Source organism: Brachypodium distachyon, chromosome 2 (assembly GCF_000005505.3).
Source record: "Brachypodium distachyon strain Bd21 chromosome 2, Brachypodium_distachyon_v3.0, whole genome shotgun sequence".
Lineage (NCBI taxonomy): Eukaryota > Viridiplantae > Streptophyta > Magnoliopsida > Poales > Poaceae > Brachypodium > Brachypodium distachyon.
The window spans coordinates 48,046,707-48,070,541 of record NC_016132.3 but is presented as its reverse complement, the minus strand read 5'-3'; the positions used below and the strand labels follow the sequence as shown (position 1 = coordinate 48,070,541).

At 42.6% G+C, this 23,835-nt stretch overlaps 2 protein-coding genes across 10 annotated transcripts; both read left to right on the top strand.

The window, feature by feature from the left end:
• Positions 1-4,124: 4,124 nt before the first annotated feature.
• LOC100822948 lies at positions 4,125-5,132 on the top strand. The gene has a single exon (XM_010233916.3). It carries the CDS (start codon positions 4,194-4,196, stop codon positions 5,130-5,132), a length of 939 nt encoding a protein of 312 aa, XP_010232218.2. The 5' UTR covers positions 4,125-4,193.
• Positions 5,133-10,572: 5,440 nt separating this feature from the next.
• On the top strand, positions 10,573-23,436 carry LOC100843161 (receptor-like serine/threonine-protein kinase ALE2). 9 transcript variants are annotated; one of them, XM_024458411.1, is made up of 18 exons: positions 10,632-11,197; positions 14,984-15,112; positions 15,223-15,312; positions 15,442-15,558; positions 15,652-15,828; positions 15,925-16,005; positions 16,121-16,219; positions 16,315-16,425; positions 17,238-17,342; positions 17,420-17,578; positions 17,710-17,832; positions 17,904-18,095; positions 19,083-19,190; positions 19,332-19,703; positions 19,908-20,165; positions 20,980-21,381; positions 22,025-22,268; positions 22,360-23,436. In XM_024458411.1, the coding sequence occupies exons 1-18, from the start codon at positions 11,092-11,094 to the stop codon at positions 22,982-22,984; spliced, it is 3,498 nt and encodes a 1,165-aa protein (XP_024314179.1). In that variant the 5' UTR covers positions 10,632-11,091; the 3' UTR covers positions 22,985-23,436. The 9 variants fall into 9 exon arrangements, 8 of the variants coding, with proteins under 8 accessions (XP_024314182.1, XP_024314183.1, XP_024314179.1 ...); XM_010233913.3 differs by having other exon boundaries at positions 17,420-17,623; XM_010233915.3 differs by lacking the exon at positions 17,238-17,342 and having other exon boundaries at positions 10,634-11,197; positions 17,420-17,623.
• Positions 23,437-23,835: the final 399 nt, after the last annotated feature.

Below are 23,835 nucleotides of genomic sequence, written 5' to 3'. Positions count from 1 at the left end.
ATACTGATGAAAAGGATGAGGCAGCACGCGAACTTTCATATCTTATTGCTTAGGTTAGAAAAGACCAAACTTAATTAGGGCATATTGCGGCCAATCTCAGGGTTGTGCGTGGCCAGCGCAGCGGGCGCAATCCAGCCGGCCAGGTGCAACTTGGAATGCGTCGCCGCCGGGTCTCTTGGTCCCAGCGTTTTGACTTCAGGAAAAGGAACGTGACAGGTTAGGTTGTTTCACGGTTGTTTCACGTTCTGAACACGATCTAAAGGAAGATTTACCTGTCGCATAGATCGAACGATTGAGTTTCTGCAACTCTTAAATCCAACAATTAGAATAATTCTAACGATGTGAAAACTTATACTAAAAAATAAGGGAGCTAGTACTATATTTAACACATGACCAGGTACCGCAGAAATTTTTACCTTCAGGTTTTAAGCACAAACGAACTGAACATTAAGAAGCATGTGTGTACTATAACTGGGCATGGGTGGCCTGGCCCGAAGCCCGGTGTACCGGGCCGGACTCGGGATTCACTTTTCTGTCCAAAGCTCGGCCTGAAAGCCCGAAAAAAGTCCTAAATGGCTTAAATTGAGTATTTTTAGGAAAAATAGGTATAAAAATACATTTATTTATTCAAAAAATAATTATTTTAATGCTTAAATGGCATATTTTCCGGGCTTCAGGCCGGGCCGGGCTCAGCTTTTAGGTTTGACCGTCGAGCTTTTATTAATCCTGACTCAGGGTTTGCCCACTATAGTGTGTACAGCCACGTTTACCTGAGATACTTCAGCTTTTCCAATGCATGTTTTCTTTAAGGAATTGCCAACGCATGTTGATGTAGAAGTAGGACAGTAGAAGGAAACATACCACACGATTAGAAAAGATCGAACGTCGGAGATGCAGCGATGCATGTTGTCTTGGTAGTGACAGGCCGCTTCGGCTGGCGTTGAACGGCGCGTCCAGGAGTTTGCTCCAGTTGGCGACACGATTTCTGGTCGCAATGGTTCTTCCGGGAGCCTAGTGAAGGCCGCGAGCTAGGACGTCTCTTGCAGTTCTGTCGCGTGGGGTCTATGAAGGGGTTTTGGTTTGCATCTAAGAGCAGTCCCAGTGTTCGTCCCATGGCACCGGTTTTTAGAAAAAAGTCTACGTGGCATTGCAGTTATTGTAAAACGAGGAAGAAACGATTCTTGTGGAGAGAACGATTCTTGTCCCGTGCTCCTAGACGCAAATTGATTTCCCTCGATCCCGTGCGGCCGCTCCCGATTTTCTCTCATCCCATTTCTTCCCCGATGCAATCTGGGCAAAGAGCGGCCGCCTCCGCTCGCCCTCCACTGCTGCAGCGCCCCGGCCGCCTCTGCTCCCAACGGCCAGCGCACCCCATCTTCGTTGCCGCCGCCGTCGAAATCCCCTGCTCCGCTGGCCCTCTCTGCCGCCGCCCACAACCATCATCTCCACTGCCGCCTAATCCATGGGAATGGACCGTAGTAGGGAGAAGGCATCCGGAGCACCATTCGTACCTCAGCACTTCAATTCGACCGATGGCAGCAGCTCCTCCACCAACAGATCTCTAAATCAATGGTAAGCAAAATCTCCATATTTGGCCATGTTTGTGTGTTAATCACCATGCTTGTGTGGTCTAGAAGAAGCATATAAAATCAGGGGGAATCATGATAAATATATATTCTGTTTTGTCTTTGGATACTATATTTGTTATTGCCAAAACTGAACTCAGAAGGGAATTCATATTTGGGTTCAGTTACAATTTCAGTTCGTAAGTTTCTGATCCAGTGAATGAAAGTTAATTCCTTACAAATAATCAAATCGTATATGAGTTTAGTGTTGTCTTGATTTACCTTACTTGAATAAATTGATGGCAATGCACAATCCGAATTAAGAAAATGGTGAACTTATAAGTAATTTATGTACAGTAATCTTTGGAGACAAGTGAATTGCTTTGTATGTTGCTATCTTTGGAGACAAGTGCAGTTAGTCATAATTTACCTCATTTTAATCGTAGCTTCTGTAGTTGCCTCACTACTTTGTTGTAAATTTCAGGCCAATGTATACCCATTCTCGTGATGCTTTGCTAAGTTTGTTACAGAATCAACAAACTACACCATTTCGCCCCACTCATCCATCCAATTTCCAATCTCCCCAACAAGGACAACCTAGTATGGAGAATTTCCATTTTGTTGGTGTTTCCCCACAAATTGGCTCATTTTCAACACCACCACCACCTCCCCACAACAAATCCAGGTCTGCTTCGGCCAAAGTGGCTCCATCGGTTAGAGCTTCTAAGAGAAAGAAAATACCCTCTGTTAAGCCTGAAGAGGAACCAGAGTGTAACAGGACGGCACAACGTATGGCTTGGACACCAGAGGAAGTGAGGAGATTGGTAATGAGATGTCTTGTCTCAAAGTTTAAATTCTGATTATATGTGTTCGAATTTAGTTGCATGCTGGGAATTACTAATTTAGTTGTTCCCAAATGTAGGCAAGTGCTTGGTTGGAAAATTTGAATGATCCCATCGACGGGAATAACAAGAAGATCGAAAAGTATTGAGATGACATTGCCGCTTGCTACAACAGTACCACGCCAAGCAACCGGAAGAGAGATGCTAAGCAACTCAAGCAACATTTTCATCGTGTGAAGACAAAGATCAATGCTTTCCATGGTGAGTGGTGCAGTCTCAATAAAGTGTACAAAAGTGGTTATTCTGATGACCAACTAACTGACATGGCCATGGAGAAGTATGAAGCTAACAAAGGCGCAACTTTCCCACATTTGCTTATGTGGAGAATACTCAAGGACCATGGAAAATGGCTGGCCGTAGTGAGAAAATTAAATGGAGAGGAAGAAAAGAGTCCGTCGGTGGGCATCAATGTCACATCGCATGTGATCGACCTGGAAAAAGAGGAGCGCCCGATTGGTCGCCATAAAGCTAAGGCTGAACGCGCTGGTAAACACAAAGCAAGAGAGGCACCGGAGGGTGTGATTGTGCTAGGGGGAAAATTGGACAAGTTCATTGAGGTTCAGGCCACATCTAGGCAGGAGCGCCAAAAGGTCATAGAGAGCCAGCAGAGGATGTCCGGCGACAAGGTTGACGCCGCAAGGCTTGCCAAAGAGACAAAGATGCTTGATGTTTACGAAAAACTGATATTAGCTGACACAAGTTTGCTCGATGAGGAATCAAAGGCTGCACGTGTGAGGGCATTGGCAAGTATGGAGTCGATATTATTTCCTAAAGGAGACTGAGGTATAAAATCAACCTATACAACAAAAAAAAAAGGTATACTTGCATCCTTATTGCTTAGCATTCAGACCTAATGATGAACATGTGTTACTACTTTCAGGGACCAAAAGATTAGGAAACAAGCACTTTTGAAGAAACATGCATAAAAGGGTGGTGGAGCTCTAATGATTTTGCTGAATACAGTTATGCTCAATGCTGATCGAGTTGGTCTTGTAGAATTCAATATTATGGTTGTGCTACTACTCTAATACTATCCCGCTATTAGAAAACTGTTTTGTAATGCTATTATTATACGAAGTGATTTCAGAAATGCATGGGTTCAAATGTACCGTGGTTTAGAAATTGATTTCAGATAACTGCTCTGTACCGTTGCCAAGCCTATGCATCAGTGTGAATGGATTGTATGCATGCATCAGTGTGAATGTGATTAGTATCCATGTGAATGCGAATTGATGCATCAGTGTGAATGCAAACTGATGCACACGTACGTGTGTGTGAATGGATGCCAGATTTCAGAAGTTTAAAGGTGGAATGGATGCATGTACTCATGTCAGCTAGCATATATATGTGTGTGTGCGTGCGCGCAGAGGCAAGTCTCGCAGATCTCTCTCTTCCACAAAACATGTCTCATTCCCCTGATCATCATGATGACACACATCAAGAAGATGCCGAGGAAGAAGATGCCGAGGAGGAAGCCATGGACCCAGCTGACCTGTACACACTAGGTGATTTTTTGGCCGAGGAGGACATGTTGGACTCCTTTGCTGAGGAGCTCGTCGTGAATCTGAAGAGAAATATTGATACTATGCAAGCAGGATCTATCAAGACGAGGGGTCCAAAGAGGTACATGAACAGGCCTCGTGAACTATTCCATCAACATCTAGTGGATGATTACTTCTGCGAGAATCCTCTCTATTGCAAGAAAGTTTTCCGCAGAAGATTCCGAATGACAAGACCACTCTTTCTACGTATTGTTAATGCTTTGGGCGAGTGGTCTCCGTATTTCACTGCAAGGACAGACGCTCTTCACCGTCAAGGTCTTTCTCCGCTACAAAAATGTACAACGGTTATTCGCCAATTGGCGTACGGCACCCCCGCGGATATGCTCGATGAGTACCTAAAGATCGGCGAGAGTACGGCGATTGAATGCATTCAGAATTTTGTGGAAGGCGTGATTGATATCTTTGGTGCAGAGTATTTGCGAAGACCCAATACTGAAGATACGGAGCGCTTACTTCATATCAGCGAGAGTCGTGGGTTTCCCGGCATGTTAGGAAGCCTTGATTGTATGCACTGGCATTGGGAGAGATGTCCGGAAGCATGGATGGGACAGTTTACTCGTGGGGACAAAGGTTTCCCGACACTTATTTTGGAGGCCGTTGCATCACAGGATCTTTGGGTATGGCATGCCTACTTTGGTGTTGCCGGATCGAACAACGACATCAACGTTCTTAATCAATCACCGTTGTTCGTTGAGCACTTGCGAGGGCAAGCTCCCAAGGTGAATTACTTTGTCAACGACAAGCAATATCAACATGGTTATTACCTTGTTGATGGAATATACCCAGAGTGGGCGGCATTCGTGAAGACAATTTCCCTCCCGCAGACAGAGAAGCACAAATTATTTGCCAAACATCAAGAAGGGGCTAGGAAGGATGTGGAACGCGCGTTTGGTGTGTTGCAAGCTCGATTTTCCATTATACGTCACCCAGCATGTATGTTTGACCGCGGCGATATTGAAAATGTCATGATGGCTTGCATCATTCTTCACAATATGATTGTCGAAGATGAAAAAGAGAAGGCGGCCGATATCATCGATTTGAACGAGATCGCAAGCACGTCGACCGTTGAACCATCGGTATTCACTCATGGTGACATTCCGTAGTTTGCCGAAGTACTATGAAGAGATGCTAGCATCCGGAATCAGTCGACTCATAAAGAACTCAAAAGTGATTTGGTTGAGCATATTTGGAGAAATTTTGGACCAAAGTAATTTATTTCCACTATTTTTATGAGCGTCTTCAAATTTAAGTTTTTGTATGGATACTATTTGTATAAACTACTTTGATATGTTGGTTCATGTCACAAGTAGCATTATTTATTTGTATGAAATATTTTATATGTTGTTTTATGCCACAAATAGGCCACAATGTTGAGGTGCAAGTACTAATCCCAAATCTAATTAATTGCAAGCCCACAAGAGACAACACCTAAGGGACAATGCATTGGGGATGTTGTCTTTTAGCATTTATTATGAGCTAAGAGACACCACTTAAGGGACGATGCATTGGAAGTGGCTTAAGGGTATCTCCAAGAGTGAGCCCCATTTGTCCATTTGAAGGGTTTTTGGATAATCAGGGGTGTGAAAAATATCAAGTTGTCCAATGATAATCCGGCCATTTATCATTTCATGAGTCTTTGGCATGTGGGCCAAAAAGACAAGTGGACAAGGTTTGGATGAGTTTTGCATAAATATGGGCTCCCCATACTCTTCCCAAATCTGGGGAAAAAATGGGGGTGTGGACCACTTTTGGACAAATGGGGGTTCCCATTGGGTTGTGTATTTTGCTCATGAACCTTCATATGGACAGATTTGGACAAATGGAGAGGATTTGAGGGTTTTCCTTGGAGATGTTCTAAGTAGATCTCCTGAGGAACGTGAGGACACAACGGTCAAGACTCGCGAGAATTGAGAAGGATCATGGCGATGAAGAACGCAGGCCCATAAATCAGCATAGAAATTTAAAAATAATCATATTGTATCGGGCCGGGTCTATATGGGCCTTAAACTATTTCAGTGTTTTATTCCTAGCCCATATAGTGCGCCCCTCTCATTAAATTTTTTGATCTGGATCAACGTGAAGTCTTGTCTCGAATATTTCTTTTAGTATATAATAATAGATAGCAAAGCAACCTCAATTAAAAATTGTGACAGGAGATTGTGGAACTAAAATAGCCCGTCAAATCATACATACATGACTAAAAGGTATAATAAGGTTTGGTATGATTCATACAGTCACACTAGATTGTCAATATAAACGTAGTTAGGGACGACCCAAGTTTGAAAGGACACCAGGTTTGGCACATGTCAATTCTCGATTTTGAATAATTATCACACTAAACGGCATCTTGATCTGGACGTCGACGTTAGGCACGAGTACACCACCGATCTTTTGCACGTCCATATTACTTTGCTGGATAAGTAAACGTTCGGAATTTGTCCATATTCCCCCCTTTGGTCCAGCTCGTTCCTAGACACACTACTTGCCTGTTTCTTTTCGGTATTTGAGGTGGTGATATCGAGCCATTGAGGGGAAAACGAACCGCGGGGGCTCTGCAAAGGATGCTGACTGGTGCGCCAGGGCGTGATGCACATGCCCGAGCCCAGGCATCTTGCGCCGGCCTGGATCGCCACTCGGCACTCGACAGCGAAAGGACAGCTTCGTTGGAGCATGCATGGTTGATTATGATTCCTCGTCCTCTGTTTCTAGGATCGGTATGGCCCCGGACGAACCGAGACGGCCGACATGCATCTGCCCCAGCGGGCACGGAGCCAGGGAGGTGACAGTGGGATAGGCCGGTTGGTGCAAGTTCATGACTACCCGTTGGGTAGGTCGCAGCGTCACGACCACATTACCATAACAGCGACCCCAGCCTCTCCTCTGTTCCTGCGTCCCGTTGCAGAAGCCCTTCCAAGCTACAGTACTCCGTAAGTTTCAAGCTCCCATTTCTCCGAGCATTATTCTAGCCGTGAGACCATGAGTCCATGACCATGCAGTTCTTTTGCGGGACTTAATATTTCTAGCCTTGGATTAATAGGCGGGACTGCGATTTCTCAGTGTTGAAGCACCATAGTCAAAACCCGGATACCAATGGCTGAGCCTGAGCGTGACCGCGCTCTTTACGTTGGTTAGTGGAGAGAAGAGAACACTGCCGATATCTAGCTCTCCACCACTTGCACGCATCGAGAGAATTGGGGATTCGGGATGTAATGCAAGGGAAAGCCACTGGATTGGGACCAAAAGAGAACAAAGTTCCTATCTTGGTCACGATTTGAGCTTATCTTAGTCACGATTGTAAGTTGTCTTTTATCGAAAATGTCTTTTATTTGGGGAAAAAGAAAACCATATTTATAAGTATAAAGATTCTATTAATTTCCAATGTAAACAAGAAAACTACACACCTACAATTTTCATGAATAAATACATTAATCTGCGATCCGGACAAAAATAACAAATTTGTATGTTTCAAATAGATCTACATTTTATGTTCGAGATTTACAAATTTGTTATTTTTGCATAGGTCGCAAGTAAAGGTATTTCTTAACGAAAATTTGTGGATGTATAGTTTAGTATCCATATATGTTTAAGTAGAAAAAAACAGAATTTGTTAGCACTTAGAAATATGATTTTTCTTTCCCCCCTAATAAAAGGATCCCTAGATCTCGGGAGCCAAAGCTTCATGTTTGTCTTTTATGAATTACCATCACCTAAGATAACGTGCTAAGAGCATCTCTAGGAGATCTCTTATGTAGCGGCATCGTAAAACCCATATAAGGTAAACCAAAAACTATTTTACGGTATAGATTTGCGTGAGGCGAAACAGATTCCACAGACGTTTGCAGTATTCGGTTTTAGTGTAAACGTTTGTGAGATATGTTTCGCCACTACCGCACAATACCGTAAATCAGTGTTTGCGTTGAAGTACATATTTATGATTTTGGACAAGAAAAATCTCAATATAAAAACAATATAAATCAAAACTATGAGTGTTCGAACATCACACAATACAACAATAATCCAAGTTACAACAATTGTTTAAATCCAAATAATTAAAAAAGGTTCAAAGCACACATGAATATGAATAAATAAATTGGAAGACTATCTCACATATAAGCTATGATGCTCGAGATCAACTGAAGCTTCATGCGTACCCTGACTTCAATATGCCGGCACATCTAAAAAAAATGCCTGGATCCGGTCCATATTTCTCGTTGGTTTGTCACGAGTACCAATATTTTCAAACAAAAACTTCATGTCGTGGAGAATCACACATGTCGCTGTGGTGTTTGAGAGAGATTTCTTATGCCAGAAATGAGCAGGACCTAGAACAATAGCAAACCGAGGTTGCATCACACCGAAAGCTCTCTCAATGTTCTTGCGGCATGCTTCTTGAGCCTGGGCAAAATCAGATTGCTCTTTTACCTATAGGATTTTGATGGTCTTCACAGATGTTGACCACGGGATGCCGGGGCTGACAAATTAGGGGCAGCTGCTACCACGTGGAGCTATGCGTCGGGTCCATGGTGGTCACGAGCTCCGGTCAACTCCAGGCGGAAGGGACCCAACGAACCGCGAGATCCCGGGGTTTGCAGAAAACGGCAGAGGACCTTGTCGGTGGCGTGGAGTCGAAGACGCCGGTCAAAATCGATGGCGGGAGATGGCAGCGGTGAGGGCGAGTGGAACCGCGCAAAGGGTTTCAGGGCAAATGATGGGTGCGGAAAAACCCCGCGCATCAGAAACTGGGGATATACTACGGCATGAGTTTTTTTTTATGGAGATCCTTGATTTTTTTTTAAAAAATTCGTAGATATGAGAAATCTAATCGGATTGTTTTTCGACCAAAACTATTAAACCGGTTATTTTAAGACCGGACCATGTAAGAGATCTTCTAAAGATGCTCTAAAAGACGATGCATGGTGAGTGGCGTGATTTAAAAAAAAGCGGAAAGTTCAAGCCAGGTTGGAATTTGAGAACATTACTTTCAACGAACTTACTGCGTGTTTAGCCTAATCCAACTTAGGAGTACTTGGGAATAAAAAGATGCAGGTCTACGTGGGTGGCTTGTCTGACTGCCAGCAAAGACAATGCATCCATCCACAACACACAAAGGCACTTTCATCACCTGTTCCCGTTTGCCCATTTGGAAAGGAATGAAACGTAGATAGATAATTTTGCATCGTGGGACTACACTGTTGAGCTTTTGAGAATGCTCCACACATCGGACCGCAGTATGTTGTCTTTATCTTGCCTCTTCTTTGGTTGGGATGTTATTACATGAAGGTGACCTCAGTGAGGATGTGGTAATGACATCAAACCTCGCCCACCACTTTAATAAGTGGCACGACTTGCCTACTCCAATCGATGATTGAACCGTTCTAAATCACGATTCTCGCTTGTTAGCCAAGTTAATTGGTATTCCTGCCGTCAACATGACTACTACTCCGTCCGTACCATATTAAGTGACTCAAACTTGTTTAAATATAAATGCATCTATATATTAAAATACATCTAGATACATGTAATAGAAATTCACTTAATATGAGACGGAAGGAGTATTAGCTTTGGTTGTGCGTTCCGCCTGAAAGACTCCCTCAGAAAAGAGCTTTGGTATGTCATTTGAAACTAAAAGTAGCTAATGAAAGTACCAAGTGTGTAGGATTTCGTGGAAAAGATACAAACGGAGGACATCAATCTTTTTTATAAAGTAAATACAGTATAGACGAAGACGCTCACAAATACGCACATACACTCATCCTTTATAAATGCACGCACACACACCCTATCCCAACGGGTATGTCACTCACACCGAAAGCACAACGCCGGTTAGCATCCAAGCCAAGTCTGAAACTTAACCTGGGTGGGCTGGTTTCACCACAAGGAACCTCGTGGAGGACATCAAATTTCCAAAATACAAAAAGTACGTGTATCTCACGATTCATATTCAAGCGAACCCCGTGTGAGGTCAACGCGAGCCAGGTCACGTCTACACGGATCCCGCATCTCGCTCTATAAATGAGCATTGGAAGCCGCTTTTACTGAGCGTTCCGAAGAAAGAGAAGAAAAATGTTAGGCGATGACACATGTACACTTGGTGGGACGTCCGGAAAGACGGAACGAGAGAGTTTTAAGGACATGGCATTACCACCCTCAAGGTGGCATACTTGATTTGAGAGAAGATCCTTTTTTTTTTTAAAGGTCCAGCAACTGCTGGTTTTTCATATATTAGCAGGTGTATCAGTTTATCTTTTTTCTGAATTTGTTTCCTCTTCTTTCACGGGGACCTTTCTTAGGTCTTCCGCGTATAATCCTTTTCATCTAATCCGATGACCGGAATCAATCTTGTTGCCTTAAAAAAATTCTTCAACTGAACAGTTGATCATGACCAGCAGGTCGCAAGATCCGCGACTAGGGGGGCTACCGCTAGTATCACTCGGCACTCGGCCCACACGGGCACACAAAGTCTGAATTAATCTCATTGAATTGATTGCTGCTGTCCCCAAAAAGGGGCAAAAGAAAGACCCACGCGTCCACCACCATCGCCGGCATGGATGGAGTCCCGGACCGACCGGACTCCACCCAGCAATACTCCAGTTGCGAGGCTACCAAACAACATCACGCCCTGCTGATACAGACGCCACATCGATCGACCGGAAACCCCCCGCTCCGGCCCCTGCCACAAAACCAAACCTTAGAAAAAAAAGAAGAACTCGCGCGATCGGCGGAAAATGGACAGCAAATCGCCGTGCTGCTGCTAGTGCGCAACTTGCGCCCCCCTCTCCTGACCCTTGTTGGGATTTTATGCCCGCTTCACTTGGCTTTCCCTCATTTGTTTACTGCTACTCGCCTCCGCACCGAATCTTCTCCCTTCCTCGCGCGCCGCCCCCGCCCACTAACCCGCTCCCGCGTCTGCTGCTACTGCGGTGTAGTCCAGCGGAGTGCCTACTAAGCAGCCTATGCTCCGGCCTTGATCGAGGTGCTATCATGGCGAATCTGTCGGCGTTTGATACTTCATAACGCCGTCAATTCGGCTTCTTCTGCTGCCGGGTGCTAGCTGCCGTGGGGATGGCCCGGGAGACGGGCCGGCGCCTACGAGGGGGCGCCTGCTGTGGCGTTGTCTGTGCCGTCCTCGCCGCCGCCTTGGTCGTCTCCGTGCTCGCGATTCGTGGAGGTATGTCAAATCGTTGGTGTGCTGGTCTCTGCGAGTTTGGTGGTTTCTCCGTGGTTTGGCCTGGTCGTTGGTCAGGACCATGCGTGTCTAAATGCTAGAGTAGCTTACTCACGAGTATTTTGGTGGGTTGGAGCTGCGAAAATCCGAGACTTAGCGTTTTGTTTTGTAGTACTCCAGTTTTTATTGTGAAATTGGCGTGTAGATTCTGGGTGGCAATTCGAGTTCGGGCTACCGTTATTTGTGCCTCTGATCGCTGAAATTGGATGTCAAATTAATGGTAGGGTGTTTTTTTTTTGCGATTTTGCAGCTGTCGTGAAAGATGCTGTCCCTAATTAATTGGCGCCGGTCCTTTGCAAAAAAACCTCTGTAAATTTCCGAAATAAAAACATGGACTGCGTGTTAATTTCAAAAATTTACAGGGTGGTTTTTGCAAAAGTTCCAATAAAACGTGGGCTGCAGTACATAGTAAAGGCCCCATTTCAAATTTAGGTTTTCAGAAATTATATGCCGACAATATTGAGCTCTAAATTTCTAATCCATATCTAGATGAGTTAATACTTAAAGAGTAAATTTCATCCACAACCACAATCACGGAACTTGATTAAGATGTATGCATTTTGCTTAAGTGGCGTACGACAAGCAAGGGGTTTTCGACAACAAGGGACTAGTAGTTTAGTACAAGTTTTTTTTTTTGAGAACGATCTTTGTGCTAAATGGTCTATGCAAATTTTGCAAACTGACCCTTGAATTAATCACGCTTGCCTGAAACTCATGGCTTTGCCACAATGCTGGTCAAAAGGGACCCGACCTGTCATACACCATGTCAACAAAATACGTATCTCGGAGGTCCATTGACCATAGAAGCACTGGTGGAACAAGTTCAAGCACCGTATTTTGAGGTTTCGATAGTACAACGACTAAACTACAGATATCAATCAAGTTCACTGGCTGTAAATGAAGTTTACTCATACTCAAAACCATTGCTCTAGGACCCTTATGACACTTGGGCACAACTTTTGGGTCTCGCAACGTAGAACCACCATGTTTAATGCTAATGATTCACAAAGAATCCAAATCTCTCGCTTTAGCTTGTTTGACGCGAAACCTGACAAAGCGGACCCAGCTATCAAGGCTCACATGACAGAATAGGATGCCACACAAGCTCTGACGTGGCCAACCCAACATCTCCACGCCCCCAGCTCATGCACGTCTCATCCTCATGTCCAGTGCTGCCGTCATGCTCGACACTCGAGATGATGGAGTCAGCATTGTTCGAGATGTTTCCCTAGAGGCAATCATGTGATAATAATATCTCCCTACGTATCCATGAGTTATTTATATTGTCCTTGAACATCATCACTGATATGTACCAACAAGTGCGTGACATGTTTGTGAGACTATGCGTTGTATGATGATTGTTCTAACGGTCCCTTGTCGATAAGGTTATGGGGATACATATCCTTTGACTAGTATATGATTTGGTTGATGACTATGTTTCACAAGTCATGAGCATAGAGATTCTAACCTGATAGTACGAACTTCGTGTATAGAGATCACCGAGTTGGCCAAACTCACTTTGCGGCACAACGAGATGTTCGTCATTTGTTAGTCTCAACTCTCAAGTACATTCTATATATGCCATGTCCTAGACTTGATGTCTTCGCATGTTTTCGAGATGTGAATCGACTTCCTTAGGGTCTACCAAACGCTATTCTGTAACTCCAGGCATGTGGTGAAACATACTACGAGGCGTGGATGATCAAGATGAGATTTGCCCCTCCGACTTCGAGAGATATCTCTTGTCCCTCTCGAGTGATCAGATTCAGAAAGTAGGACCATACAACTTGGGTTAAGAGTTAACCCAGTTCATGGAATCTGTATCACGGTTTCGAGAAGAGAGGTCAAGGTACCAACAAGGAGGACAAGTACGTACCTTGAGCTCGACAACATATGTCGTGAGGCAAAAGGAAAATTGCATATGACACATTGGAAAGGTTCATCGGTTCAACTTTGCGGGCACTTGGGAGTTGCCAAGTTCAGCTAGGAGCCTCTACCAGCTATGGATTTGAGTTCGAGAACTCGTGGAGCGAGTAGTGTACTAGGGGCCACAAGTGGCATGTCACGTGCTTGGGAACAAGGGAGCTGAGGGTTGGAGCGGAGGTTGTAGACGTGATAGGTTGGAGGGCGAGGCTTGAAGCTATGCCGCCCTATAGCTGGAGATCGGGGTGAGGAGGGGCGCAGAGCGCGGAGGAAGGAGATGAGAGATTAGATTAATTGTTCTGCTTGCTTTATTGATAGACCAGGGTGGGCTATAAATAGCCAATTACAACTTGGGAAACCTAATTAGATCAGGTCAGCAGGGTAACCTTCTACGGGACAAAACCTTTCCGACTTAGATCCTGACTCTTAACTTTCCAACTAGCAAGCAATTTGACTAAGACACGAACTAGGGCTGAGCAGCCGCAGTAGGGCATGCCCTACGATGGTAGGTGCGCCCCCACATGACATGGCAACTCGGAAGAACCTTAAGTTGTGCCCAAGTGATCGTGAACCTATAGGGCCGCACACTTGAGGGAACTCACACGGATTGGATCCAAGTGGATTTTGGGTACATAGTCCTAATGGGCCTCAAGTGTTGATCCCATCTCGGAATGTCTATATAGGTGGAGGAGCTCGAACCCGTAGTCGTTGTCGCTCACCGGCCAAGGAATCAACATTAATCCGATTTCTTCTTGAACTCCGGTGGTTGACAAGCCAAGGACATCGGGCGTTCGGCAATGAGGGAGGAAGGAAGAGATAGGAGGGACACAAAGAATGGGGAGGAAGAAAGTCTGGAGGCTGACAAGTGGGTATTTGCTGCCTGGTCTGCCCCGCTTCTGAGTTGGTCTGCTTTCATGATGCTCTTTTGCCCAGTTATCCCCGGCAGGTGCGCCCAAGATGTCAGTTTTCACATCAAAACGACTAAAGCTCAAGATTTGGCTTCTCGTTGATAATTAGTCTAGTTCTGACCTTTTGGGATTAAGAAATTCAAAAGCTGTGGTGTTTTTTTTGACTAATTTGCTATGTCTAGATGATTTATGAGCAGTACCAAATAAGCAATAATTTAATGATATCTACGCGGCTAATTATTTGACTAATTGTATTTTTCTCGGCATTTTACTGTGATTGTATATCTACAGCAATATAAAGAGTTTGGCAACCATCGTAACCATCCATTGTTATCTAACGCTGAAGAATTAAGTTTAATATAGACATATTATCTTAATCACATATTTAACCTCTTAGCAAAACCACATTAATTATCTTTTACAACTCTTTTTCTCAGTTATGAGGAATTGTGGAACCTATTTCTCATTTCTTATTCACGAAAATATGATTCCTGACCTTATTTGCCTTTTCATATAACATATAGTTACTAAATGTTGTGTTTGTCTTATCTTGTTCTAATACCATGAACAATGTGCTAAGTTAACACATTGCAAAAATAATAATCATGAACGGACTTCTGTATCTGGTGGCAATGTATTTTGTATTTTTGCTAGTCAGACATCTGTATGTAATCTTGACCAAATAAATAATGATCATGTGCGCAGATAACTATTTAAATCATGTTTAATTTCAGCATTTTGTTGTCATTATTTATCTGCTATATACTGCATATTTGGTCACCTTGATTTAGTTGTATGTTCTTTACCATTTTCTTTGGTGCTACAAAATGACCAAGTAAATTTTATTCTATAAAACGAGGGTTAATAACTAAATGTTTTATTTGCTTTGTTTCTGAAGATCACCAGCAGTCTCGTGCACCTGGCTTCAGCCGTAAAGTTCTTCTATCCATAACAAGTGACCTTCCAGATAACAACTTGAATATACTTCATCCATCACAATTGCAAGCTCCAAGTTTTCAAAGTTTAGGTCTGTAACTAAACGCGCTTGTGGCCCAATGATTTAGAGTTTTCTTTGTATTCTATATATACCATGATGTGTATCTTTAGTTGAAATGCAATCGACAATTTCTTTGCTAGGAGTAACTGCAAAATTATCAGTACCAACTAGTACACGTGTTGAGAAACAGCATACTCAATATGCACCCAGTCCAACAAGCAACCATAAAGGTACTTTTTTATAACTATGATTTATTTTATGTCGTCCGCACATCGTATGTCCAGCAAATCCTTTTTTTCCTTTAGCAACCCTGCTGATTTTTTTTCATGTAAGTGGTTTATATTCTTTGCCTTCATCAGATGAAGCTGTGTCACCATCTAAACAAGCAGTGCTGCCTGCAATGCAACCTAGTCCTCCACCTGATCATTTTTATCAGTCACCAAAGAGAGAGAGATCTCCATCTATACAGAGTCCAGGTGAGTGGTTTTCAGCATGATGCTGAACTCTACCTGCATCTAATGTAACTGAAATCTAATTTGTATGATGATACCTTTTTTGCTTATTCACAGGTCAACCTGTCCCTCCTTCCCAAATGGTTTCTCCAACTACTCAAACTGGCAATCATCATCTTCAAGAACAAGTGCCTGCAGCTTCACCATCTCTTCCAGTTCAACTGCATGTGCCTCACCCTGAAGTTGCCGTGAACACTCCAGCTTCTGCACCTTCTCTACAACAGCCAACCTTGTGTAAGTACTATGTGGATCTGGCTTATGTCCTCGATGTCATTAGCATTTAATCAATTATATGTTTTCTCTAATTTCATACAATTTTACCTCCATCAGCATCTCAACCTCCTCCATCTCCCGTTTCAATGGGCAGTCAATCAACACAGCCAGCTCCTTCACCCCGTATAAATGGCCATTGTAAGATTGTTGGATCTGGTGTTATGCCATGCTTTATTGTTGGCAATGAAATGGTGTCAAGTTCTCATACTTACCTAACTCAGAATCTCTTGCAATCCCTGTCATTCGATGGTAGCGGCTCCTTTACATACCCCTCCGACAGGCCAGGACATATTTGGAGTACCAGTTGCTTCACCTCCAGAACTGCGCAGCAAAAAGAAACCACCGCCAAATGGTATAGTCCTTGATGTCCAGTCATCTAACTGGTCCATATTCAATGTTTCAGTTTTCTCTCTCCCTGATTTTGTTGTAACCTTTTGTCATATATAGAAGTTGTACCACCAACGCCCATCGCTCCCTCATCCAGTCAGGACAAGGATGGCATATCAGTTGCCAGACCTCCAAAGAACTTACCAAGTCACAGCAGCTCACCACCAAAAGGTTCCATCTCCCTTATTCAGTGTGCAAAAAATCTATAGCATTTCTGAAGGAACAATTTTCTTGGGGATAGGCACAAGGGAGACTAATCATTGAGAACTGACCTCAGCTCGGGTGGTCAGCCAGCAAGGTATGCTGGCTGCACACCAGGGTTTGACCCCCAAAGGTCGCATTCTGGTGTCTCGCCTTGCAAAAATTAATATGTATATCTATATACTGTCGGGTTGCAATCGCGCATCTCCTACAGTTTAAATTCTAAAAAACAGGGAGACTGATCCTTCTCCGCTTCTTCACCGTGAATGCACTGAGCCAGTCAAATTTCCCCGCAACAGGGGCAGCTTCTGCATTCAAATGGTGCCGAGCTCAACCAGACCATCCTGTAGATTTTATCCTCTTCATTTATGCATTTCAAATATATGATGTGCAGTATCTCCATCACCAATCACTTCTCCTACCGTCCATGGGACTAGGTACAGTCTGCCTGTTTCTAGATGTATATCCAGAGCAACCCTCTACCCCTTCAACCACCATACACTATCCACACCTAGTAGGTAGCCGTCTCATTTAGTTGAGAATAACGTTTGCAAGCTCCATGGATCCACCACAATCCTTTAGTCGAATATTAACAAACTTCTTTTGGTTACAATATTCATATTTGTGAGGGGCAGGCGCATGACATTCGAGCTGCTTCCTGTCCAAAGCATTTACCACCTTTAGATTATCCACATAACGGAACTAGATTATATCTCAACCAGTTGAGAGTTTGTGAAAAAGGTATTGTTTGTTCTAAAATCAATTCCAAAAATGTATGTTAGGCGTAGGACCTTCTGTTCCTCCAGTAGCGACAGCTTCACCTTCAGTTTCTGTGCCCCTCATCAGATCTTATCCACCATTGCCCACAGATAAGCCACAAGCACAAAGTATGTCTCAGTATTCATACAGGAAATACATCTGCTGGGGAATGAATATCAAATATTTGTTCTAATACATTGTGCAGGAGCAGCAGCTTCTTCAGCAACAACACTCCATCCTGCCAACCATGGGAAGGCCAATGGCATTCCAGTTGCAGCACCTTCAAAAGGAAGGCATCGCCATTCCGTACCTGTAAATACACATCGGATGAACCATGGAGCTCCAGTTGTGGCACCTCCAAAGGGAAGGCATCACCGTTCTTTTCCTATAAATAACACATATGTAAAAGGTTTCCCACCAACCATACCTACTAGGCTACAACGATGATAAACCGATTGCCGATAGTGAAATGATTCATGAAGTTATATTGTGCAGAACCACTCATTTCTCCCCAAAAGTCTCCCAGTTTCCGTGGGAGGGGACATGGCATTCCAGTCGCTGCACCTCCAAAGGAACCTTCCAGCCATTTACCGCCTGCAAATCATAAACATCACAAAGGTATCCACAACTCGACATAGCTAAAGGACAATTACAAGTGTATCTATCTCAGTAAGCGATGTATGGTGCAGGTTCCTTTCCTGTCATAAGTCCTGCTCCGCGTAGAGCTGATAATGCTTCTGAAACAAGCCATGGGCATTCAGGTTTAGATCATAGTCCTGCTCCGGCACCTGTAGTCTTGCCTCCATCAAAAGGAAAACAAGGAAATCCAGCATATGCTCCGCATCAACCTCATCAATATCATTCACCTTCATATTCTCCAGGTTAGTTGTGTTAATTTTAGGAAGAGTCGAAGAGAAGTAAAAACTTCGGAACTGTTCAACTTATTCCATCATGACTTAGCTATATACATAAGAGAGTTAAGGGCCATATGGGCCAGTATACGAGTTATACACCCTAAAGAAGTTGTTCTTCGTTTCAATATTTATTACAATTTGCTTTTATTCTTTACATCATGTCATCTGTTCTAAGAGCAGATTCAAACATGCACAAATCATGCCTTGCCAAAGGCACTAATGTACAGAGTTTGTTTATGCTTACCCATGCATGCTGACTACATCATTGAGAATTGAGACATGCCATGTCATTGATTAGTACACGTATAATTTTGTGGTAATGAAAGAATTATATATGGTTTAATTGATTAAATTTCATATTTAGTCCAAAAATATTGATTGAGACTCATCCTTGATCTGAACATTCAAAATGTCCTTCTTCTACTATGGGTATTTGACTGCAAAATAAATCATGCAAGTCCCTAATTTCTCATCCTGCCTTCAATTTGTCTAAAAGCTGTCTTCTTTTTCTGTTTATGTTTAATCCTATTGGCCCAGAATCATCTCCGTTACGTGGCTTTGATATGAACTAGCTGGATTTACCATGCAATTGCAAGACAATATTAATTTAGTTTTTCTTTGCTGTATGCCTTTTTTTAGGAATCAGACATGCACTCTGCCATTCGTATAACAGCAAAAGGAGTTACAAATATTTACATTTTACAAGAAAAACAAATGCCGTGTTACAACTTTATTTCTTATGTTAAAAATGAAAATAATCACGATTCATGTCAGCCGAAACCACTTGTGAAACATCCTGAGGTTAAAAGAGGATGGTTTCGATAGATCAAGGTTGTAAATTAGAAAGTTTAAGAGTTCATGGTTGAAAGGTAGACTTCTTCGGAAGTTCAGGGTTGGAAAGTAGACTTTTTTCTATATGTTATAATCTTTTTTTGGGTATATTTATGTCTGCAGAACCTGCTCTACCGCATGTGTATCCGCCTGACAGTCCTGCATTTAGAAAGCCCAGGACTGTGGCACCAGTACCAAGTCATTCCTTGCCACCGCCACCTCCAAATTCATGTATGATGCAGATACATTTTGTGACATCTGAATTCATCAATTCAAATGTTCTGTACTTTCAGTTTAACTCAGCTACTTAGTTGAATACCTTTGGAGTATTGATCTCCCAGTTGTGGTTTATTCGTCCTTTTTTTTTGCTAGACTGCACACCGAAATATTGTCAAGATTCCCTGACCAATAATCCTCCAGGAACAACATGTCTCTGTGTGTTGCCAATAAAAGTCGAGCTTCGTTTAGGTATAGCATTGTACACGTTCTTTACGTTGGTCTCAGAACTTGCACAAGAAATTGCATCTGGAGTTCTCATGAAACAAAGTCAAGTCCGTGTGATGGGAGCAAATGCTGCAGCTGAGGACCCTGAGAAGACAATTGTCCTTATCGATCTTGTGCCACTGGGAGGAAGATTTGACTATACAACAGCACTTTCAGTATTTGAAAGATTTTGGCACAAGCAGGTCACTATAAATCCTACAAATTTTGGCAACTATGATGTGTTAAATGTTCTTTACCCAGGTGGGAATTCTTCATAACTCCTTTTGTTTTGTTCGATTTAATAATGATTTCCTTATGTTGACATCTTCCTGTCTATCTTCTTGACTTTTTATTTGACTTGAGCCTTGGATCGTTTTATTTTTTTATTCAAATCTATAGTTTATTTCTCGTTTGCTCTTTTTCTCTCTCTTGAAATTACGTCATGGCATACTTTGTTACATTCAGGTCTTCCTTCGTCACCACCAACAGCTCCTGGAAGTCTGAACAACGGTCTTAGCAATGTAAATGATCCAAGGTTACATCCATTTGCTGCTGATGTAAGAAACCAAAGACAAGCAAAAAGCAGGGGCATAGTCGTTATAATTATTCTGTCAAGTGTCTTTGCTTTTGTTTTATGTGCTGGAGCTGCATTGGTGATTTATTTCAAGCTTAGGAACCGCAATCCTTTAATCGAAGCATCACTTACGCCAGCAAAACCTGAAGGTAGCAAACCATTCTTTTTATGGTTATTCTTGTTTTTATCATTCCATTTGGCACCTTTGAAGAAAGTAGTGAAATTAATATGGTGCATCTCTTCTCTTTTGAAAGCATAAGTTCTGTTTTTGGGTGAAATCATGAAATTTCTGGTAGAGCTTAGCTGCTTAGGGAACAACAAGATTGGTGGACCATCCTTTCCATGCATATGTATTCTGAGGCCTTGAAGCAATTGTTCATGCATTTGCAGCAAACTTGTCCAGTAAAGATTATGTTTAAAAAAGAGAGAGAGTGAAGTGCACCAGATGTCCTCGAACTAGTTGCTGTGTCTCACATAGGTCCCATAACTTTGAAATCATCATCTGTGTCTTAGTGACTCATCCAGGTCCAAATCAGCCCAGAAGTAGTTCTGGCCAACAGTCAACATGCCAGTTGATTTCAACTGATTTGGACTAGGATGAGTCACTAAAGTGTACTTTGAGGACCTAGATGACGATTTTCAAACTTTTGGGACCTATCTGAGATCCCAAAATAGTTTGAGGACCTTGAGTGCACTGGAGTGACTGGACCAGTGATTTTTTTTTAAGGCCAGTGAAGATAATCTTCTGTTTTTAGCTTTCAAAAGTGGAGAAGTCTTGTTTCATGTTTCTATTGCTGAAAGAACTGTTTATAAAAGAATATAAGCTTTGTTTCATGCTTCACTGGTCAAAGCACTCAATAGAGCTTTGAGCAAAATCTGAAGGGGCTACAGGCTACAAAAAGAACAACAGGCGCTGATTTGCTTTCTTTTCTTTTTTCATCAATGCTTGCATTGGAAATGCAGATCCTGGTTCTGCAGTAGTCGGCTGTAGGCTAGAAAGCAGACCTATTTCGACAGCACCATCCTTCAGCTCAAGCATAGTGACATATAAAGGATCAGCAAAAACATTTAGCTTGGTTGAGATGGAGAGAGCTACACAGAGATTTGACGAATCCCGGATAATTGGCGAGGGTGGATTTGGACGTGTTTATGAAGGTATTCTTGAGGATGGAGAACGGGTTGCTGTCAAAATTCTTAAGAGGGATGACCAGCAAGGAACCCGGGAATTTTTGGCTGAGGTTGAAATGCTTAGCCGATTGCATCACAGGAACTTGGTTAAGTTGATAGGTATATGCACAGGGGAGCATATGCGATGTTTGGTATACGAGCTGGTTCCAAATGGAAGTGTGGAATCTCACTTGCACGGTAATACATTTTTCCTTCTGTAACTAGACCTTCAGTTTCGTAGAACTTTTTTTTTTCATGAGAATTTCAGTTTCGCTACTTTATTATCTGTTTTTTTTATTGGAGGCAGATGCACTAGATTAGCCAAGGATTTATTGACAAGACCATTCATATACTCCCTCCAATCCTAAATTGTTGTCGCAATATTACATGTATCTAGACGCTTTTTAAGAATAGATACATCCATATTTGGGCAAATTTGAGTCAAGAATTTAGGATCAGAGGGAGTACATCTTTAGTGTTATACAGCTGTTATAACTTTGAGAAACAAAAAATAGGAGAGGCACTACTCACAAGAATCAGTCTTTTGGTTTATCTTGAATGCATCTTTTTTGGGGTCAATCTTTTGCCTAGTTCATAATATCATACCCTATATAACTAATTTTTTTTCCAGACTTTCCATAACCATTTGGAACACATTTTTTATGACGGTATCTTTGTCTTATTTTATATGTTCTTGTTCCCAAATCTTGCTTTTCAAACACTTGGCACATTTCACGGGTTGCATAACATATGCGTATCTCTTGTTTTCTCAATTAGCAAAGCTTGGTTAACATGGATGTGAGAACTTCTGAAAACAATTTCTTTTTATAATTCCAAGCAGGATCAGATAAGAACATTGCTCCGCTTGATTGGGATGCTAGGCTTAAAATTGCACTTGGTGCAGCACGTGGTCTTGCTTATTTGCATGAAGATTCAAGTCCTCGTGTCATACATCGTGACTTCAAGTCGAGTAATATTTTGTTGGAACATGACTTCACCCCTAAGGTTTCAGACTTTGGCCTAGCAAGAACAGCTCTGGGTGAGGGGAACGAGCATATATCAACTCGTGTTATGGGAACTTTCGGGTAAGTTTGGTTCTGTAATTATTATCTTAACTCTTTCACAGCTGATCATATATCCTTGTCATGTTATGAACTTATGACGGGTTATTGTTAGGTATGTTGCTCCTGAGTATGCACTAACTGGGCATCTTCTAGTAAAGAGTGATGTCTACAGCTACGGTGTTGTCCTTCTCGAGCTTCTTACTGGGAGGAAGCCTGTAGATATGTCAAGGCCTCCAGGGCAAGAAAACTTAGTTGCTTGGGCTTGTCCTTTTCTAACAAACAGGGATGGTTTGGAAACACTTATAGATGTGTCACTTGGAAGTAGCATCCCATTTGACAGCATAGCAAAAGTAGCAGCAATTGCTTCTATGTGCGTTCAGCCTGAGGTGGATCAGCGCCCATTTATGGGGGAAGTTGTTCAAGCCTTAAAGTTGGTATGCAACGAAGGCAGTGAGTTCAATGAGTCAAGAAGCTTTAGCCGAGATTTGCATATCCAGGATTCTGAGATTATAAGCAGAGCAAGCCAGGATATGGACGTAGACCCAGTGATATCTACCGAGCAGTTCACTGCATCGGCACGTTATGATACTCTGGATGCCTCTGGTTCTTTTCGACGATATTCAAGTTCAGGTCCTCTGAAAGTCAGTAAAACTGAACAAACTCGGGAGCGAGGCTTATCAACAGGTAGCTCGAGTGAACATTGTGGTATACAAAGATTTAGGATAGATTCAGAGTAGCAATTTGCAGGTTCCTTTTTATGACCTGGGCATTGAAGAAATGCACATTGGCTTATTTTGTTCAAGCCAGACTTCATGTGAATATCTTTCAGAAATGTGAAAAGAGATTTCAAAACCGGTGTCCCCGATGAGGATTGAGGAGCGACCTGGTTCCGCGGTGGAATTGTCCTTCTAGTCATCTCGCTGACTATCGGCATCCAGGGAGCTGGACAAGAGAGAAGTTTGGCGGAGATGTACTACGCGGTTCTTTAGCTCTAACAAGTCCTTGAGAGAGAGAGAGAGAGAGCTATCCGAGGCTTTTTCTATTGTTTTGGGGGAAAAGAAAAACCAGATGAGAATGCAATGTCCCACCTCTTACATATTTCTAGCACACATCGACTTCTATTCATGTGCGCTATAATTACTTTAACTTTGAGTGCACCAGCAATTCTATCCGTTCCTTTTTCTTTTTCTTTTTTTGGCACAACACTAGTATCCATTCTAGAGCTGCAAGCAAATTTTTGAACCTTAGGGCACCTGTGACCCTTCTTAGTTCAAACAAATGAACTAGTTTTTCAAAAAGTTGTGTTATTTTAAAATTTTAGTTCATTTGGTTGAACTAAGAAGGGTCAGAGGATACCCTGAGGATCAAAAATTTGCAGCTCTAATCCCTTCCTTGTGTTCTGTCTATCCTGAAATGTGTGGCGTTTGCGTATATGCTGCTTCTCGAATCTCGAATGTCTTTTACCTCAACCAGTAAAATCCTTTTTTTTTGGCAAAACAATACACAATGTTATCAGTTGTTTCATGTTCACAACCAGAGATGCTTCGGCTTGGTTTCACTGTTCCAGTTCAACACACACACACACACC

Excerpts from the sequence above, each read along its gene's own strand:
- LOC100843161 (XM_010233913.3), top strand. The coding sequence starts at position 11,092 with ATGGCCCGGGAGACGGGCCGGCGCCTACGAGGGGGCGCCTGCTGTGGC. Across the intron at positions 17,833-17,903 it reads AAATCATAAACATCACAAAG|GTTCCTTTCCTGTCATAAGT; the intron begins GTATCCACAACT and ends TGTATGGTGCAG. Across the intron at positions 19,191-19,331 it reads ACCGCCACCTCCAAATTCAT|ACTGCACACCGAAATATTGT; the intron begins GTATGATGCAGA and ends TTTTTTTGCTAG.
- LOC100822948 (XM_010233916.3), top strand. The coding sequence starts at position 4,194 with ATGACAAGACCACTCTTTCTACGTATTGTTAATGCTTTGGGCGAGTGG.